This window comes from Scyliorhinus torazame, chromosome 15 (genome assembly GCF_047496885.1).
Source record: "Scyliorhinus torazame isolate Kashiwa2021f chromosome 15, sScyTor2.1, whole genome shotgun sequence".
Lineage (NCBI taxonomy): Eukaryota > Metazoa > Chordata > Chondrichthyes > Carcharhiniformes > Scyliorhinidae > Scyliorhinus > Scyliorhinus torazame.
In genome coordinates, this window is record NC_092721.1 from 80,342,169 (window position 1) to 80,363,474 (window position 21,306).

The following is a 21,306-nucleotide window of genomic DNA, read 5'->3' on the forward strand; positions in this document are numbered from 1 at the left end:
GGGTGCTTAAGGACTTTATGGAGCAGATGGGAGGAGTAGACCCATGGAGATTTAGTAGACCTAGGAGTAAGGAGTTTTCGGTTTTCTCCTGTGTCCACAAAGTTTATTCACGAATAGATTTTTTTGTTTTGGGAAGGGCACTGATCCCAAAGGTGACGGGGACGGAGTACACGGCTATAGCCATTTCGGATCATGCTCCACATTGGGTGGACCTGGAGATAGGGGAAGAAAAACAACAGCGTCCACCCTGGAGAATGGACATGGGATTATTGGCAGATGAGGGGGTGTGTTTAAGGGTGAGGGGGTGTATTGAAAGGTACTTGGAACTCAATGATAATGGGGAGGTAGAGGTGGGAGTGGTCTGGGAGGCGCTGAAGGCAGTAGTTAGAGGGGAGCTGATATCTATTAGGGCACATAAAGGAAAGCAGGAGGGTAGGGAAAGGGAGCGGTTGTTGAAAGAACTTCTGAGGGTGGACAGACAATATGCGGAGGCACCGGAAGAGGGACTGTACAGGGAAAGGCAAAGGCTACGTGTAGAATTTGACTTGTTGACTACGGGGAATGCAGAGGCACAATGGAGGAAGGCACAGGGTGTACAGTACGAATACGGGGAGAAGGCGAGCAGGTTGCTGGCCCACCAACTGAGGAAAAGGGGAGCAGCGAGGGAGATGGGGGGGTGAGAGATGAGGAGGGAGAGATGGAGCGGGGAGCGGAGAGAGTGAATGGAGTGTTCAAGGCATTTTACGAAAGATTATATGAAGCTCAGCCCCTGGATGGGAAGGAGAGAATGATGTGCTTTCTGGATCAGCTGGAATTTCCTTAGGTGGAGGAGCAGGAGAGGGTGGGACTGGGAGCACAGATTGAGACTGAGGAAGTAGTGAAAGGGATTGGGAGCATGCAGGCGGGGAAGGCCCCAGGACCAGACGGATTCCCAGTTGAATTCTATAGGAAATATATGGACTTGCTGGCCCCGCTACTGATGAGAACCTTTAATGAGGCGAGGGAAAGGGGGCAGCTGCCCCCGACTATGTCAGAGGCAACGATATCGCTCCTCCTAAAGAAGGAAAAAGACCCGCTGCAATGCGGGTCCTACAGGCCCATTTCCCTCCTGAATGTGGACGCTAAGATTCTGGCCAAGGTAATGGCAATGAGGATAGAGGATTGTGTCCCGGGGGTGGTTCATGAGGACCAAACTGGGTTTGTAAAGGGGAGACAGCTGAATACAAATATACGGAGGCTGCTAGGGGTAATGATGATGCCCCCACCAGAGGGGGAAGCGGAGATAGTGGTGGCGATGGATGCCGAGAAAGCATTTGATAGAGTGGAGTGGGATTATTTGTGGGAGGTGCTGAGGAGATTTGGTTTTGGGGATGGGTATATCAGGTGGGTACAGTTGCTGTATAGGGCCCCGATGGCGAGCGTGGTCACGAATGGACGGGGGTCTGATTATTTTCGGCTCCATCGAGGGACGAGGCAGGGATGTCCTCTGTCCCCGTTATTGTTTGCACTGGCGATTGAACCCCTGGCCATAGCATTGAGGGGTTCCAGGAAGTGGAGGGAAGTACTCAGGGGGGGAGAAGAACACCGGTTATCTCTGTATGCGGATGATTTGTTGCTATATGTGGCGGACCCGGCGGAGGGGATGCCAGAGATAATGTGGATACTTGGGGAGTTTGGGGATTTTTCAGGGTATAAACTGAACATGGGGAAAAGTGAGTTGTTTGTGGTGCATCCAGGGGAGCAGAGCAGAGAGATAGAGGATTTACCGTTGAGGAAGGTAACAAGGGACTTCCGGTACTTGGGGATCCAGATAGCCAAGAATTGGGGTACATTACACAGGCTTAATTTAACGCGGTTGGTGGAACAGATGGAGGAGGGACGGCCCCGGGACCAGACGGATTCCCAGTTGAATTCTATAGGAAATATATGGACTTGCTGGTCCCGCTACTGATGAGAACCTTTAATGAGGCGAGGGAAAGGGGGCAGCTGCCCCCGACTATGTCAGAGGCAACAATATCGTCCAGAGATGGGACATGGTGTCCCTGTCATTGGCAGGTAGGGTGCAGGCGGTTAAAATGGTGGTCCTCCCGAGATTCCTTTTTGTGTTTCAGTGCCTCCCGGTGGTGATCACGAAGGCTTTTTTCAAAAGAATCGAGAAGAGTATTATGGGTTTTGTGTGGGCTGGGAAGACCTCAAGAGTGAGGAGGGGATTCTTGCAGCGTAGTAGGGACAGGGGGGGGCTGGCACTACCGAGCCTAAGTGAGTACTACTGGGCCGCCAATGTTTCAATGGTGTGTAAGTGGATGGGAGAAGGGGAGGGAGCGGCGTGGAAGAGATTGGAGAGGGCGTCCTGCAGGGGGACTAGCCTACAAGCAATGGTGACGGCACCGTTGCTGTTCTCACCAAAGAAATACACCACAAGCCCGGTGGTGGTGGCTACATTGAAAATTTTGGGGCAGTGGAGATGGCATAGAGGAAGGACGGGAGCTTCGGTGTAGTCCCCGATAAGAAACAATCATAGGTTTGTTCCGGGGAGAATGGATGGGGGATTTGGAGCATGGCAAAGAGCTGGGGTAGTACAACTGAGAGATCTGTTTGTAGATGGGACGTTTGCGAGTCTGGGAGCGCTGACGGAAAAATATGGGTTGCCCCAAGGGAATGCATTTCGGTACATGCAATTGAGGGCTTTTGCGAGGCAACAGGTGAGGGAATTCCCGCAGCTCCCGACGCAGGAGGTGCAGGATAGAGTGATCTCAGAGACATGGGTGGGGGATGGTAAGGTGTCGGACATATACAGGGAAATTAGGGACGAGGGAGAGATCATGATAGATGAGCTGAAAGGGAAATGGGAAGAAGAACTGTGGGAGGAGATTGAGGAGGGGCTGTGGGCTGATGCCCTACGTAGGGTAAACTCATCGTCCTCGTGTGAAAGGCTAAGCCTGATACAATTTAAGGTGTTACACAGGGCGCATATGACTGGAGCACGGCTTAGTAAATTTTTTGGGGTAGAGGATAGGTGTGCGAGATGCTCGAGAGGCCCAGCGAATCACACCCACATATTCTGGTCATGCCCAGCACTACAGGGGTTCTGGGTGGGGGTGGCAAAGGTGCTTTCGAAGGTGGTGGGGGTCCGGGTCGAACCAAGCTGGGGGTTGGCTATATTTGGGGTTGCAGAAGAGCCGGGAGTGCAGGAGGCGAGAGAGGCTGACGTGTTGGCCTTTGCGTCCCTAGTAGCCCGGCGCAGGATATTGTTAATGTGGAAGGAAGCCAAACCCCCGGGTGTGGAGACCTGGATAAACAACATGGCAGGGTTTATAAAGTTAGAACTGATTAAGTTTGTGTTAAGGGGTTTGGCTCAGGGGTTCACCAGGCGGTGGCAACCGTTCGTCGATTATCCCACAGAAAGATAGAGGGAATGGAAAAGAAGTAGACAACAGCAGCAACCCGGGGAGGGGGGGGGAGGAATTGGACGGACTCTCAGAGATGTTATTGTATATGTATAATATGTATAGGTATTTGTTATAGGTAATTGTATATTGGATTGTTGGTTTGTATTTTTGGAGAGTATTTATTTTGGACAAGGCAGTTGCCATTCAGTTTTGTTTTTGTTTTTGTTTATATATTATTTATTTATTTGTTTAAAACTGGCCACTGTTATTTATATTGCTTTATTGTTGTGTAAAAGAAACACTACGTACTGTTATATTTGGCCAAAAATCTTGAATAAAATATATTTTAAAAAAAGAAAGAGCACTTTCCCCGCCCTATCCCTGAATCGGGCCATAGAATACCTTGCATCCATCTGCGAGGGCAGCCAGACTCTCTGGTCTGGGTGACACGGTAGCACAGTGGTTAGCACTGTTGCTTCCCAGCTCCAGGGTCCCAGGTTCAATTCCTGGCTTGGGTAACTGTCTGTCAGGAGTCTGCACGTTCTCCCCGTGTCTTTGTGGGTTTCCTCCGGGTGCTCCGGTTTCCTCCCACAATCCAAAGATGGGCAAGTTAGGTAGATTGGCCCTGATAAATTGCCCCTTAGATCCAAAAAAAGTTGGGATGGGGTTAATGGGTTACGGGGATCGGGTGGAGCTGTGGGCCTTTGATGGGGTGCTCTTTCCAGGGGCTGGTGCAGACCCGATGGGCCGAATGTCCTTCTTCTGCACTGTAAATTCTATGATTTAAATGGCAGCAGTTCTCACAGTAAATTTGTATTAATATTTGTATGATTGTCCACAAAGCTTTAAACAGACTCTTAGATTGCTGCCAGTCAGTATATTTTTTTATTAGATTTTGATAATTTCTCTGCTGTTTTCTTCACTAAGCATGTCGGATATTAATCTGTTCCACCGTTACTGCTTTGAACTGATTGCAGTGAAACTTGTGACACACTGTTGTGCATATGTATTTATTTTTCTCTCGTGCTTGCACATCAACCTTTTTCTATTTTTATGAGCAATGGGTTTTACTTAGAAATTACAACATAGAACCCATCTGTGTTGATGTTTATCCACCAGAAAAGCAATAACCTAATCCCATATGCCAACAGAATATCCTCGGAAGAAGAGCCATATAGACTTGAAACGTGACTTCTATTTCTCCCTCCACGGATGCTGCCAAACCTGCTGAGCTTTTCCTGCACTTTGTTTTTATTTCAGATTTCGAGCTTCCGCAGTATTTTTCTCTTATTCTTTATCCCTTTTCTTCCCACCTTTTTTTTACCGATTCTTGTTGCTGTGGTCTCCACTTCATTCATTAACTCCAGCCTCACAGCTCTCTGAATTTAACATTCCCACGGCGGCAGGTTTGAAGGTGGGTGGCTACTTTAAACCTAGTGAACGGGCTACCCACTGCTTACCTGTCCAACCTTTCCTCCACCTCAATTTTACCCTCAGCGGGGGTGGCGACAGGCAAGCCTCCTGCCAGTGGGCCAGTTGAAGTGGCCTCATCCTGCAGCCGCCAGGACTAAGCCGGTGACAGGAGAGTCCCATTGGCATGCAGCCAGCAGGCAGGTTTCACTGCAGAAGCTCGTGATGGCTCCCTCCTCTCTGGGCCCAACACAAGACACTCACCAAGTTCCCTATCCACCTCGGCCTCTCAAACTCTTACTGACCGCACCTCCTGAACCCCACATACTCACAGAGCTCCGATCCATCTTTGGATGCCTTAAAAGCCATAAAGCTACATTCCAAAATTGAAAAATGCCAGAATAGATTATTTCCAAACATACCTATTTATTCCAATTAATCTGCCAATGGTTTCCATTAAAATTCAGTAATGTTCTATGTAAATCTTTGTTTAGTGACAACAGCCTGTGGCCTGTTTGCCAACGAGCTATTGGATAAATTTTATGTCAACCAGAAAGATTGGAGAAATCTACAAGGTATTAGCACTGGCATTTAGCTGCAGAGATTTGAATGGAAACTTTGTGTTTAAAATAGGAAAGACATGAGCTAAGGAACTACTTCCAATATACACATCAATAAATTTGCCATCATAACAATAGTCACTGGATTTAAAATAACTAATTAGGTTCTATAGACTTTAGGATTACCCAAGTACATAAGATTGTTATTGCCCATCCTTAATTTCCCATGAGAAGGTGATGGTGAACTGCCTTGGATCACAGCAGTCCATGTGTTGTAGGTACACTCACAGTGCTATTAGGAAGGGAGTTAGAGGATGTTGACCAAGCAACGAAGGAACGGCAATATATTTCCAAGTCAGGATGGTGTTTGGAGGGACTTGCAGTTTGTGGCATTCCCAAATATCTTCAACACTTGTCTTTCTGGGCGATAGAGGTCGTGGATTTGGAAGGTGTTGTTGGTGGTGGTTATTGCCTGACACTTATCTGGCACAAATGTTTTTTCCACTTGTCAGCCCAAGCCTGGATATTGGCCAGATCTTGCTACATTTGGACGTGGAATGCTTCAGTATCTTGAGGAGTCATGAATGCTACTGACATTGTACAATCACCAGTGAACATCCCCACCTCTGACCTTATGACGGGAGGTCAATGATGAAGTAACTGATGATTGGGCCTAGGGCACTACCCTGAGGAAGTCTTGCAGTGATGCCCTAGAATTGAGATGACTGACCTCCGACAATCACAATCATCTTCCTTTTGCAGTGTTGGACTGAAGAAGTCTTTCACCCAGAGCATGGATGGAGTCTGGAATGAACTTCTAAGAGGGTGGCAGAGGCAGGTTCGATTGAGGTATTCAAAAAGGAATTAGTTTGCTATCTGGGGATAAGGCAAGGGGGTGGGACTAGGTGGAAAGCTCTCAGAGACCACACTTAACTGAGTGTCAGTGAGCAGGTTATTGCTGCATAAGTGCCACTTGATAGTACTGTTGATGACTCCTTCCATCACTTTACCAAAGATCGAGAATAGACTGATGGGATGGCAATGGAGCGTTAATTGGCTGAGTTGGATTTGTCCTACTTTTTGTGTACATGACATACCTGGGGAATATTCCAATTTGTCGGGTAGATGCCGGTGTTGTAGCTGTACTGGAACAGCATGGCTAGTGGAGCAACTGGTTCAAGAGCACACGTCTTCAGTACTATTGCCAGAATATTGTCACGGCCCATAGCCTTGGCAGCATCCAGTGCATTCAGCCGTTTCTTGACATCACCTGGGGTGAATCGAATTGGCTGAAGATTGACATCTGTGATACTGGAGCCCCCTGGAGGAGGCTGCGATGTATCATCCACTCGGCACTTCTGGCTGAAGTTCGTTGCAAATGCATCACCCTTATCCTTTGCACTGATGTGCTGGACTCTCACATCATTACGGATGGGGATATTTGTGGAGTCCCTTCCTCCTCCAGTGAATTGTTTTTTTAAATATAAATTTAGAGTACGCAATTCTTTTTTTTCCAATCGAGCGCCAATTTAGCATGGCCAATCTACCTACCCTGCACATCTTCGGGCTTGTGGGGGTGAGATTGACTCAGACGAGGGAAAGAATGTGCAAACTCCACACGGACAGTGACAGTGGCCGGGATCGAACCCGGGTCCTCAGTGCTGTGAAGCATCGGTGCTAACCATCGTGCCACCGTGCCGCCCTTTCCAGTGAGTTGTTTAATTGTTCATTCACAACTGGATATGCAGTGCTGTAGACCTTAGATGTGATCCATTGGTTGTGGGATCACTTAGCTCTGTCCATCACGTGCTGCTTATGCTGTTTGGCATGCAAGTAGTCCTGTGTTGTAGCTTCACCAGGCTGACACCTCATTTTAGGTATGCCTGGTGCTGCTCCTGGCAAGCCCTCCTGCACTCTTTATTGAACCAGGGTTGATTCTCCATGCTTGGTGGTAATGGTAGAGTGGGGAATATGCCAAGCCATGAGGTTACAGATTGTGGTTAAGTACAGTTCTTCTGTTGCTGATGGCCGACAGCGCCCCTTGGTGCCCAATCTTGAGTGGCAATATTTGTTCGAAATCTGTCCCATTCAGCATGGTGATAGTGCCATACAACATGATGGAGAGATCCTCAGTGTGAAGACAGGACTTAGTCTCCACAAGGACTGTGTGTATGGTGGTCACTCGTACCGCTACTGTCATGGACGGATTAATCTGCGGCAGGCAGGTTGGTGAGGATGCAGTCAGGTATATTGTTGGTTCCCTCGCCATATGCCACAGACACAGTCTAGCAGCTATGTCCTTTAGGACTCGGCCTGCCCAGCCTGTAGTAGTGCTACCAAGCCACTCTTGGTTGTTTGGGTCACTTAGTCTTGGGAATTGAAGTGCCCAATCCAGAGTGCATTTTGTTCCCTTACTACCCTTGGTGTTTCCTCCAAGTGGTGTTCAACATGGAGTAGCAATTATTCATCAGCTGGGGGGTGTATTGCTGTATACCACAGTGCTGACACCTCTACTGGGTCTGTTCTGCTGGTGGGACATGATACACCCAGGGGCCGAGGTGGAGATGGTTGACCGCTTCAAATTCCTAGGTGTGCACATCACCAAAAATCGGTCCTGGTCCACCCATGTCAACACTACCACCAAGAAAGCACCACAGTGTCTATACTTACTCAGGAAATTCGGCATGTCCACACTGACTCTTACCAACTTTTACAGGTGCACCATAGAAAGCGTCCTATCTGGCTACATCACAGCCTGGTATGGCAACTGCTCGACCTAAGAGCGGAATAAACTTCAGAGAGTCGTGAACACAGCCTAGTCCATTACACAAACCTGCCTCCCATCCATTGACTCCATCTACACTTCCCGCTGCCTGGGGAAAGCGGGCAGCATAATCTTTTTTTTTTTTAAATTAAATATTTTATTGAAAATTTTTGGTCAACCAACACAGTACATTGTGCATCCTTTACACAATATTATAACAACACAAATAACAATGACCTATTTTATAAACAAAAAATGAATAAATAATAAATAACAAAAATGAAAACTAGCCCTAATTGGCAACTGCCTTGTCACAAGTAACACTCTCCAAAAATATAATTTAACAGTCCAATATATAATTATCTGTAGCAACGACCTATACATACTATACAGTATATATTAACAACCCTGAGAGTCCTTCTGGTTCCTCCCCCCCCCCCCCCGATCCTGGGCTGCTGCTGCTGCCTTCTTTTTCCCATTCCGTCTATCTTTCTGCGAGGTATTCGACGAACGGTTGCCACCGCCTGGTGAACCCTTGAGCCGACCCCCTTAGGACGAACTTAATCCGCTCTAGCTTTATAAACCCCGCCATGTCATTTATCCAGGTCTCCACCCCCGGGGGCTTGGCTTCTTTCCACATTAGCAATATCCTGCGCCGGGCTACTAGGGACGCAAAGGCCAAAACATCGGCCTCTCTCGCCTCCTGCACTCCCGGCTCTTGTGCAACCCCAAATATAGCCAACCCCCAGCTTGGTTCGACCGGACTCCTACTACTTTTGAAAGCACCTTTGTCACCCCCATCCAAAACCCCTGTAGTGCCGGGCATGACCAAAACATATGGGTATGATTCGCTGGGCTTCTCGAGCACCTCGCACACCTATCCTCCACCCCAAAAAATTTACTGAGCCGTGCTCCAGTCATATGTGCCCTGTGTAATACCTTAAACTGAATCAGGCTTAGCCTGGCACACGAGGACGACGAGTTTACCCTGCTTAGGGCATCTGCCCACAGCCCCTCCTCGATCTCCTCCCCCAGCTCTTCTTCCCATTTCCCTTTTAGTTCATCTACCATAGCCTCCCTTTCGTCCCTCATTTCCCTATATATATCTGACACCTTACCATCCCCCACCCATGTCTTTGAGATCACTCTGTCCTGCACCTCTTGTGTCGGGAGCTGCGGGAATTCCCTCACCTGTTGCCTCGCAAAAGCCCTCAGTTGCATATACCTGAATGCATTCCCTTGGGGCAACCCATATTTCTCGGTCAGCGCTCCCAGACTCGCGAACTTCCCATCCACAAACAGATCTTTCAGTTGCGTTATTCCTGCTCTTTGCCACATTCCATATCTCCCATCCATTCCCCCCGGGGCAAACCTATGGTTGTTTCTTATCGGGGACCCCCCCAAAGCTCCAGTCTTTCCCCTATGCCGTCTCCACTGTCCCCAAATCTTCAGTGTAGCCACCGCCACCGGGCTTGTGGTGTAGTTCCTCGGTGAGAACGGCAATGGGGCTGTCACCATAGCCTGTAGGCTAGTCCCCCTACAGGACGCCCTCTCTAATCTCTTCCACGCCGCTCCCTCCTCCTCTCCCATCCACTTACTCACCATTGAAATATTAGCGGCCCAATAATACTCACTTAGGCTCGGTAGTGCCAGCCCCCCCCTATCCCTGCTACGCTGTAAGAATCCCTTCCTCACTCTCGGGGTCTTCCCGGCCCACACAAAACCCATGATGCTCTTTTCAATCCTTTTAAAAAAAGCCTTCGTGATCACCACCGGGAGGCACTGAAACACAAAGAGGAATCTCGGGAGGACCACCATCTTAACCGCCTGCACCCTCCCTGCCATTGACAGGGATACCATATCCCATCTCTTGAAGTCCTCCTCCATCTGTTCCACCAACCGCGTTAAATTTAACCTATGCAATGTGCCCCAATTCTTAGCTATCTGGATCCCCAGGTAACGAAAGTCCCTTGTTACCTTCCTCAACGGTAGGTCCTCTATTTCTCTACTCTGCTCCCCTGGATGCACCACAAACAACTCACTTTTCCCCATGTTCAATTTATACCCTGAAAAATCCCCAAACTCCCCAAGTATCCGCATTATTTCTGGCATCCCCTCCGCCGGGTCCGCCACGTATAGTAGCAAATCGTCCGCATACAAAGATACCCGGTGCTCTTCTCCTCCCCTAAGTACTCCCCTCCACTTCTTGGAACCCCTCAACGCTATCGCCAGGGGCTCAATCGCCGGTGCAAACAATAATGGGGACAGAGGGCATCCCTGCCTTGTCCCTCTATGGAGCCGAAAATATGCAGATCCCCGTCCATTCGTGACCACGCTCGCCACTGGGGCCCTATACAACAGCTGCACCCATCTAACATACCCCTCTCCAAAACCAAATCTCCTCAACACCTCCCACAAATAATCCCACTCCACTCTTTCAAATGCTTTCTCGGCATCCATCGCCACTACTATCTCCGTTTCTCCCTCTGGTGGGGCCATCATCATTACCCCTAACAACCTCCGTATATTCGTGTTCAGCTGTCTCCCCTTCACAAACCTAGTTTGGTCCTCGTGGACCACCCCCGGGACACATTCCTCTATTCTCATTGCCATTACCTTGGCCAGGACCTTGGCATCTACATTTAGGAAGGAAATAGGTCTATAGGACCTGCTGCGGGTCCTTTTCCTTCTTTAAGAGAAGCGATATCGTTGCTTCAGACATAGTCTGGGGCAGTTGTCCCCTTTCCTTTGCCTCATTAAAGGTCCTCGTCAGTAGCGGGGCGAGCAAGTCCACATATTTTCTATAGAATTCGACTGGGAATCCATCCGGTCCCGGGGCCTTTCCCGCCTGCATGCTCCTAATTCCTTTCACCACTTCTTCTACCTCGATCTGTGCTCCCAGTCCCACCCTTTCCTGCTCTTCCACCTTGGGAAATTCCAGCCGATCCAAGAAGCCCATCATTCTCTCCCTCCCATCCGGGGGTTGAGCTTCATATAATTTTTTATAAAATGTCTTGAACACTCCATTCACTCTCTCCGCTCCCCGCTCCATCTCTCCTTCCTCATCCCTCACTCCCCCTATTTCCCTCGCTGCTCCCCTTTTCCTCAATTGGTGTGCCAGCAACCTGCTCGCCTTCTCCCCATATTCGTACTGTACACCCTGTGCCTTCCTCCATTGTGCCTCTGCAGTGCCTGTAGTCAGCAAGTCAAATTTTACATGTAGCCTTTGCCTTTCCCTGTACAGTCCCTCCTCCGGTGCTTCCGCATATTGTCTGTCCACCCTCAAAAGTTCTTGCAGCAACCGCTCCCGTTCCTTACTCTCCTGCTTCCCTTTATGTGCCCTTATTGATATCAGCTCCCCTCTAACCACCGCCTTCAACGCCTCCCAGACCACTCCCACCTGGACCTCCCCATTATCATTGAGTTCCAAGTACTTTTCAATGCACCCCCTCACCCTGAGACACACCCCCTCATCTGCCATTAGTCCCATGTCCAATCTCCAGGGTGGGCGCCCTCCTGTTTTCTCCCCTATCTCCAAGTCCACCCAGTGTGGAGCGTGATCCGAAATGGCTATAGCCGTATACTCCGTTCCCCTCACCTTCGGGATCAATGCCCTACCCAGCACAAAAAAATCTATTCGCGAGTAGACTTTATGGACATAGGAGAAAAACGAGAACTCCTTACTCCTAGGTCTGCTAAATCTCCACGGGTCTACACCTCCCATCTGCTCCATAAAATCTTTAAGTACCTTGGCTGCTGCTGGCCTCCTTCCAGTCCTGGACTTCGACCTATCCAGCCCTGGTTCCAACACCGTATTAAAATCTCCCCCCATTATCAGCTTTCCCATCTCTAGGTCCGGAATGCGTCCTAGCATCCGCCTCATAAAATTGGCATCATCCCAGTTCGGGGCATATATGTTTACCAAAACCACCGTCTCCCCCTGTAGTTTGCCACTCACCATCACGTATCTGCCCCCGTTATCCGCCACTATAGTCTTTGCCTCGAACATTACCCGCTTCCCCACTAATATAGCCACCCCCCTGTTTTTCTTGCCCCGAATGGAACACCTGCCCCACCCATCCTTTGCGTAGCCTAACCTGGTCTATCAGTTTCAGGTGCGTTTCCTTTAACATAACCACATCTGCCTTAAGTTTCTTAAGGTGTGCGAGTACCCGTGCCCTCTTTATCGGCCCGTTCAGCCCTCTCACGTTCCACGTGATCAGCCGAGTTGGGGGGCTTCCTACCCCCCCCCTTGTCGATTAGCCATCACCTTTTTCCAGCTCCTCACCCGGTTCCCACGCAGCTGTATCTCCCCCAGGCGGTGCCCCCCCACCCATCCTCTCCCATACCAGCTCCCCCCTCTCCCCAGCAGCAGCAACCCAGATATTCCCCCCTCACCCCCCCCCCACTAGATCCCCCGCGAGCATAATTACTCCCCCCCATGTTGCTCCCAGAAGTCAGCAAACTCTGGCCGACCTCGGCTTCCCCCCGTGACCTCGGCTCGCACCGTGCGATGCCCCCTCCTTCCTGCTTCTCTATTCCCGCCATGATTATCATAGCGCGGGAACCAAGCCCGCGCTTCTCCCTTGGCCCCGCCCCTAATGGCCAACGCCCCATCTCCTCCACCTCCCCTCCTCCCCCCATCACCACCTGTGGGAGAGAGAAAAGTTACCACATCGCAGGATTAGTACATAAAACCCCTCTTTGCCCCCCACATTCGCCCCACCACTTTGTTCGAACGTTCTTTTTAATAACCCGCTCATTCCAGTTTTTCTTCCACAATAAAAGTCCACGCTTCATCCGCCGTCTCAAAGTAGTGGTGCCTCCCTCGATATGTGACCCACAGTCTTGCCGGTTGCAGCATTCCAAATTTTATCTTCTTTTTATGAAGCACCGCCTTGGCCCGATTAAAGCTCGCCCTCCTTCTCGCCACCTCCGCACTCCAGTCTTGATAAACGCGGATCACCGCGTTCTCCCATTTACTGCTCCGAGTTTTCTTCGCCCATCTACATTTCTCTACCCTTAAAACGGAGGAATCTCACCACTATGGCTCTGGGAATTTCTCCTGCTCTCGGTCCTCGCGCCATCACTCGGTATGCTCCCTCCACCTCCAACGGACCCGCCGGGGCCTCCGCTCCCATTAACGAGTGCAGCATCGTGCTCACATATGCCCCGACGTCCGCTCCCTCCACACCTTCAGGAAGACCAAGAATCCTCAGGTTGTTCCTCCTTGCGTTGTTTTCCAGTGCCTCCAACCTTTCCACACATCGTTTCTGATGTGCCTCCTGCGTCTCCGTCTTCACCACCAGGCCCTGTATATCGTCCTCATTCTCGGCTGCCTTTGCCTTCACGACCCGAAGCTCCCGCTCCTGGGTCTTTTGTTCCTCCTTTAGCCCTTCGATCGCCTGTAGTATCGGGGCCAACAGCTCTTTCTTCATTTCCTTTTTGATCTCTTCCACACAGCATTTCAAGAACTCTTGTTGTTCAGGGCCCCATGTTAAACTGCCACCTTCCGACGCCATCTTGGTTTTTGCTTGCCTTCCTTGCCGCTGTTCTAAAGGATCCACTGCAGTCTGGCCACTCTCTCCTCCTTTTTCCATCCGTATCCAGGGGGGATTCCCTTCTGGTTTACCGCACAGTGTTTTTAGCCGTCAAAATTGCCGTTGGGGCTCCTATCAAGAGCCCAAAAGTCCGTTTCACAGGGAGCTGCCGAAACGTGCGACTCAGCTGGTCATCGCCGCACCCGGAAGTCGCGGGCAGCATAATCAAAGACCCCTCCCACCCAGCTTACTCACTCTTACAACTTCTTCCATCCGCCAGGAGATACAATAGTCTGAGAGCACGCACGAACAGCTTCTTCCCCGCTGTTACCAGACTCCTAAACGACCCTCTTACGGACTGACCTGATTAATACTACACTCCTGTACATTTCACCCGATGCCGGTGTTTATGTATTTACATTGTGTACCTTGTGTTGACCTATTATGTATTTCTTTTCTTTTCATGTTCTAAATGATCTGTTTTAGCTGTTCGCAGAAAAATACTTTTCACTGTACCTCGGTACACGTGACAATAAACAAATCTAATCCAATGGTGATGGTTGTGTCTAGGACATTATCTGTATGGTATGATTATGTGAGTATGACTACAACAGGCTGTTCTTTGACTTGTCTGAGACAACTCTCCCAATTTTTGCATAAGCCCCCATAATCTCCACAAGGTAGACTTTGCAGGGTCACTAGGGCTAAGTTTGCCACTGACCTTTCCGTGCTGAGGTTGATGCCGGGTAGTCTGTCCAATTTCATTCCTTATCGACTTTCCAGTGTTTTGATGCAACTGAGCAGCTTTCTAGGCCAGTTTAGAGGGCATTTTGAGTCAACCACCGTATGTGGAACTGTAGGTCAGGTGGCAGAGTACCTTCCCTAAAGAACATGTGTTTTACAACAATCGACAAATGGTTTCCTGGGCACAATTGGACTTTAATTCCAGACCATCTGCTATGGTGCAATGAGATTTGCCTCCATTACCCTGGGTCTCTGGATTAGTCCGGTGACAATACCACTACCCCACTGCCCTCCCCCCCGATGAAATTAAGATGAGCATTAATATTTCAAGATTGGTGACTAAAATAGCTTGTAGGAAAGATAAAGCTGAGGCTTCAAATTCTGTTTTTTTTTTTTACTAGATAAACAATATTAGCAACATGGGAAACATCTTTCTTTAATTAAAAATAGCCGAATGTTGAAGCTGTTGTTGATGTTCAATTTGTACAAATTGTGCTAACGATAGACAATCTGAAATGGTCCCACAGATATTAGCCGTGTATCCATGAATGCGAGACATCTGCATGGATTCATAATTACTAAGTATTTATTGATTAAAGAGAGTTATGAAGTCCAGGATGATATTTTATATTGCAAATGCATAGAGAAAGGCAGTCTTTAGTTCAACACTGGTGGGTTTTAGTTTGTGCACATTTCTTTTTCGCAGAGGTGGATGACACAGTAGCACAGTGGTTAGCACTGTGGCTTCACAGTGCAAGGGTCCCAAGTTCGATTCCCGGCTTGGGACACTGTGCGGAATCTGCACGCTCTCTCGGTGTCTGCGTGGATTTCCTCCGGGTGCTCCGGTTTCTTCCCATAAGTCCCGAGAGACGTGCTGTTAGGTAATTTGGACATTCTGAATTCTTCCTGTGTGCCTGAACAGGCACCAGAGTGTGGCGACTAGGGGCTTTTCACAGTAACTTCATTGCAGTGTTAATGTCAACCTACCTGTGACAATAAAGATTAATATTATGATTATTGTAGTCCTGAAAGAGAAAATCCCACAGGCAATCAATTGATACAGGAGCCACGGTGCTTAACTTGAATAACGTTATTAATCACATCTTTCTTTTTAAAAATGGGGAAATAACTTGGCAAACTGGAAAACAATTAAACTCTAGCTTCAACTCTTTCTTACTTGACAGTTACATTTTGTATCCTTGAGACACAGCTTCACCTCAATAACAGAATAAGACACTACCTGGGAGATCAAGAGTCTTTTTAAAGCAGAGTATCATATGAATAATCTGAGTCATTCCATAGGCGATTCACTAGTATGTGTGTATGCTCATGCACATATATTGGAGCTATCACACTCCAGACATTTCACTTCAATAAAAATATGTGGGCCATTGAACATCCATAAGGCTCATCAAAGCTGTGTGGCTGTACATCCCTTTTACCACAATGTAGTTAGATAGAATTTAAAGCACAGAACTTGACTTTAATGATCTCTTTTCAAATTTTAATTTTTTTGTAGAAAACTCTGAACGAATATCTTTGCAGCTTCACTTAGCTTTAACGTGCAACGCGTCATGGATTCAGTGCCCTAGTCACTTGGAGCTGATGAATCAGTGTAGACATATAACCATAAGAGTGGATCCACGTGGCCTTCGCGAAGGAGTGCATTTTACTGAGGTATCTAGTACCAAATAATGGCTTTATTTAGGAAATAGATACTACATTTTTTTTGCTTAAAATATTTTTATGCTTGTTTTTGCCAAAAAGTAACTACTTGAGAAGTTGAATTTATATTTTGTGAAGGGGAAGAGAAGCTGGCCTCCTTCAGGCATAAAACAGGCAGCATCGGATTGGCTGCCCATTATATACCCAAATGTTGAACTCAATGAAAGGAAAATCAGATGGGGCGTGTAACAAATGGTTTTCCACCCCTATCGTTTTACACCTCTGCAAAAGTCAAAAAGCTGCAACCATTATTTTCCTGCAGTGAAATTTATGTTAAAGATTTTCTACAGAACAGGTTTAATTTTGAATTTTTTGGAAGTGCAACTTATCAAGACCATGATACATCAGGGTCAGCCCGGTAGCGAAGTGGTTAGCACTGCTGCCTCATGGCGCCGAGGATCCAGGTTCGATCCCGGCCCCAATTCACTGCTTCGAGTTTGCACATTCACCCCTTGCCTGCATGGGTCTCACCCCCACAACCCAAAAAGATGTACAGGGTAGGTGAATTGGGCACTCTAAAAAAATTTTCAAAGTACATGAGACATCCATTTTTGTTTGATATGTAACCCAAAAAATTGCAAAAAAAATCCCTCTCTGCTGTGCAGTTATATAATAATTCAGAATAAAGTTAAAAACGATTTATCGTGCAGAATAACAGAGAACCAGAAATTGTGTTCCCCCAGTGCACAGAAAAATATTTGTTTCCGTGGTGTACTGCATTGTGCAACTAATGTGAAATGCTTCCCAAGTTCTGTTTAGGTTTAGTGTTTTAGTTATAGTTAATTATATTTTAATTTTTTGAATGCAAACAATGTAATAATACGCCATGGCATTGTATCAGGTATGATTTAGTTATTTTACTATTTATTCATTTGTTTCAGGTTTGTGGGTATGACATCAATGCTCCTAATGCAGGTCCTTTATTTAGACTTCCAGTAACTGTCACAGTACCATTAAGGTTAGTATTTATTGATTTGTTTTCCACAATGCCCTTGAAATTGGCTTGAACTCACAACATTCTGATCCGGAGAGAATACATCTGCTAAGCTAAGGCTGACACACACTTCATAAACTTAATGGCCAGAATTTTCCAGCCCTTCAGGCCAGTGGGGTCAGAAAGTCCTGTCGACGTGTATGAAGCTTTCAATGGCTCGCCGGCCCTGTTACGGGTTTGCTGGAAAATTGCGGCCAATGTTTCTGAGCTGCAGCCTGAACCCGACGAGCATGTTCTAATGCGTAAAGTTCAGTGCCTGTCAAATTCTCAGTGACTTTTAGTGCAGACTCATAGGGCGGGATTCTCTAATAATGGGGCTATGTCTCCACGCCCGCGAGAAAACGGGCGCGAATCACTCCGGATTTTTTTCTAGAAAGTCTGGGGCGATTCTCCGTTTTTAAAAGAGCTAGCATGGCCCGGTAGTGCTCCACGCAGCTCAGGCTGCCGATACAGGGCCCTGCACTTCTGGCCACGGGCCCACGCAACACGGCAGACCCACACAGTGGTCCGGCGCCAAAGAAGTAGGCCCTCCCCCACATCGCGCACGCCCGCCGACCGGTGGCCCCGATCGCAGGCCTGGCCGTCGTGGAGGCCCCCTCTGGTGACTGATCCCCCTGCCCCCCACCAGGACGGCCACCCCAGCCGCAACTCCGAGCTCCCGCCGGATGAAACCATACGTGAACCATCGGCGGGGACTCGGCGGATCGTCCGCGGAGAATCGCCGCGGGGCCTCTCAACGGCCCCCGACTGGTGCCGCGTCGACTGGTGCTTGCGCGCGACTGGCGGCGATTCTCCAGTCGCCAGAGAATTGAGGGAAGGCGTCGCGGGTCCGACTCTCCACCCCCACGCCGTGTGCGATTGTTGCGCAGAGGCTCGGAGAATCCCGGCCATAGATCCTGCCTTGAATAGACAGGTTGCTTTAGATAGCTTCCTAACAGAGCACTACATTACATATTCTGTATTATTGTGTTCCTACTGTTACAATACAGTTTGCCATGGGAGATTTACATTAACATCAATCTTCCAGTCGTGGGAAATCAGATCAGATAGGGTGATAATTGGACTCAGTCAGCAAAAAGGCTGAATAGAGCAGGAGGATGCGGGCTAGTAGACAGATGAAGTTTTGGACAAGATGCAGCAGGAAAAGGGACATTGAGGGTGGAGCAAAAGAAAGAAAACTAGTAAACCGACAAATGGGCTGCCGTGCAGACGTTCACAAACTTAAATTTGTGACTAGGAGTTCCACAGCAATTACATGACTCAGTGAGCAAGAACGCATTGTCTCTCTGATGTTGGGTAGCACAGAGCTTAAATATTACTGAAAAGAGAGACATCTTGATAAAGCTTTTCGCCTTCCACTCATCAGTACAACCACAAGAATGCCAAATTTTAAACAATCGCAACAATTTATACTACAGGAGGAAAGAGTGCTTTTTGGCTGGTAAGTTGACCTGATTGATGAGATACTGCCATATTCTGTGGAGAAAGCTCCCCACCTTCTCGAGGGCAACTAGGGATGGGCAATAAATGCTGGCTTAGCCAGCGATGGCCACATCCCGTAAATTAATCACATCCCGCAAGTCACAGAAAATGAAAATGCCATTGCAGCAGATAATAAGTAAAGCAAATGGAATGTTGGCACTTCTAGAATAAAGAATTGAGTATAAAGGTAAGGAGGTGTTGCAACTGTACAAGGTATTGGTGAGACCGCACCTGGGATATAGTGCACCGTTTTGGTCCCCTTATTTGAGGAAAGATGTAGTGGCATTGGAGGCAGTTCAGAGGAAGTTCACCAGATTGATTCCAGAGATGAGGGGTTTGTCGTATGAGGAGAGATTGAACAGTTTAGGCCTATACTCAGCAGAGTAAAAAAAGGGAGATCTCATTAAGGTATACAAGATGCTAAAAGGTATGGGTAAAGTAGATGTGGAGCTGATGCTTCCTCTTGTGGGGCATTCTAAAATGAGAGATCATAATCTAAGAATAAGAGGTAGCTAATTTAAAACAGATTTGAGGAAAAACTACTTCTCCCAAAGGGTTGTGAATCTGTGGAATTTGCTACCCCAGAGTGTGGTGGATGCAAGGACAGTGAGTAAAAAATTTTTAAAAAATATATTTATTAAAGTTTTTAACACAATTTTTCTCCCTTACAAACAATAAACCCCCCCCCCCCCCCCCCCGTAACAAAAAAAAGAAATCACGCAGAGCAAGATATATACATGGCAAAATGGTATATTTACATAGCTTTGTACACTGGCTCTCTCCCGTACGTGCCAGTTTCCCCGACTCTTCATGTTATCTCTTGCTCATCCACCCCCCAGGCAGCACCCCCTCCCCCCCAGGTTGCTGCTGCTGCTGACCGACCTTCCTCTAACGCTCCACGAGATAGTCTAGGGACGATTGCCACCGCCTGTAGAACCCCTGCGCCGACCCTCTCAAGGCGAACTTAATCCTCTCCAACTTTATGAACCCAGCCATATCGTTTATCCAGGTCTCCACGCTGGGGGGGCTTCGCCTCCTTCCACATTAGCAAGATCGTTCGCCGGGCTACTAGGGACGCAAAGGCCAGGATACCGGCCTCTTTCGCCTCCTGCACTCCCGGTTCGTCCACTACTCCAAATAGTGCTAGCCCCCAGCTTGGCTTGACCTGGACTTTCACCACCTGAGATATTGCTCCCGCCACTCCTCTCCAGAACCCCTCCAGTGCCGGGCATGACCAAAACATATGGACATGGTTCGCCGGGCTCCCTGAGCACCTTCCACATCTGTCCTCTACCCCAAAGAACCTACTCAACCTCGCCCCCGTCAAGTGCGCTCTGTGGACCACCTTAAATTGTATCAGGCTGAGCCTGGCACATGAGGAGGAGGAATTAACCCTACCTAGGGCATCAGCCCACAGACCTTCCTCGATCTCCACCCCCAGCTCCTCCTCCCATTTACCCTTCAACTCTTCTACCAGCGCTTCCCCCTCTTCTTTCAACTCCTGGTGTATTTCCGACACCTTGCCCTCCCCGACCCATACACCCGAGATCACCCTATCTTGAACTTCTTGTGCCGGGAGCAACGGGAATTCCCTCCCCTGTCGCCTCACAAAAGCCCTCACCTGCATATATCTAAAGGCATTTCCCGGGGGTAACTCGAACTTCTCCTCCCAGTGCCCCTCGGCTCGCAAACGTTCCGTCAATGAACAGGTCCCCCATTCTTCAGATCCCCGCCCGATGCCAGCTCTGGAACCCGCTGTCCATCTTCCCCGGGGCAAACCGATGGTTACCCCTGATCGAGGACCACACCGATGCTCCTATTGCTCCCCTTTGCCGTCTCCCCTGGCCCCAGATCCTTAGCGTTGCCACCACCACCGGGCTCGTGGTATACTTTGTCGGCGAGAGCGGCAGCGGTGCCGTCACCAATGCCCCCAGACTCGTTCCTTTGCAGGACGCCATCTCCATCCTCTTCCATGCCGCCCCCTCTCCCTCCATAACCCACTTGCGGATCATCGACACATTTGCTGCCCAGTAGTAGCTCCCCAGGTTTGGCAGCGCCAACCCTCCTCGGTCCCTACTGCGTTCCAGGAACCCTCTCCTTACCCTCGGGGTCTTATTCGCCCACACAAACCCCATAATACTCCTGCCTACTCTCTTAAAAAAGGCCTTAGTGATCACGATGGGAAGGCACTGAAACACAAACAAAAACCTCGGAAGGACCACCATTTTGACTGATTGCACTCTACCCGCCAGCGAGAGCGGTAACATGTCCCATCTTTTAAAATCCTCCTCCATTTGCTCCACCAACCTCGTCCGATTCAGTTCATGTAGGGCCCTCCAACTCCTGGCTATCTGGATCCCCAGATACCGAAAGCTCCCCTCCGCCCTCCTCAGCGGTAGGTCCCCTATCCCTCTTTCTTGATCCCCCGCCTGTAATACAAAGAGCTCACTCTTCCCTACATTGAGCTTATAGCCCAAAAACTCCCCAAACTCCCTTAGAGTCTGCATGACCTCCACCATCCCCTCCATTGGATCTGCCATGTACAGCAACAGGTCATCCGCATATAGCGACACCCGATGCTCTTCTCCCCCTCGGACCACCCCCCTCCATTTATTAGACTCCCTCAATGACTCGGCCAATGGTTCGATCGCCAATGCGAACAACAGGGGGGACATGGGGCACCCCTGCCTCGTCCCTC

General features: G+C 48.8%; 1 protein-coding gene across 5 annotated transcripts in view; it reads left to right on the forward strand.

The window, feature by feature from the left end:
* tpp2 (tripeptidyl peptidase 2) overlaps window positions 1–21,306 on the forward strand; it is a 248,320-nt gene that overhangs the window by 132,673 nt on the left and 94,341 nt on the right. For all 5 annotated transcript variants that reach the window (XR_011935147.1, XR_011935148.1, XM_072476327.1 and 2 more), the window contains exons 14-15: window positions 15,927–16,084; window positions 17,014–17,090. Coding sequence is in view for 3 of the 5 variants with exons in the window: in XM_072476327.1 (XP_072332428.1) it covers window positions 15,927–16,084; window positions 17,014–17,090 (235 nt within the window). In the remaining 2 variants the exon portion in view is untranslated. The remainder of the gene's footprint in view (window positions 1–15,926; window positions 16,085–17,013; window positions 17,091–21,306) is intronic.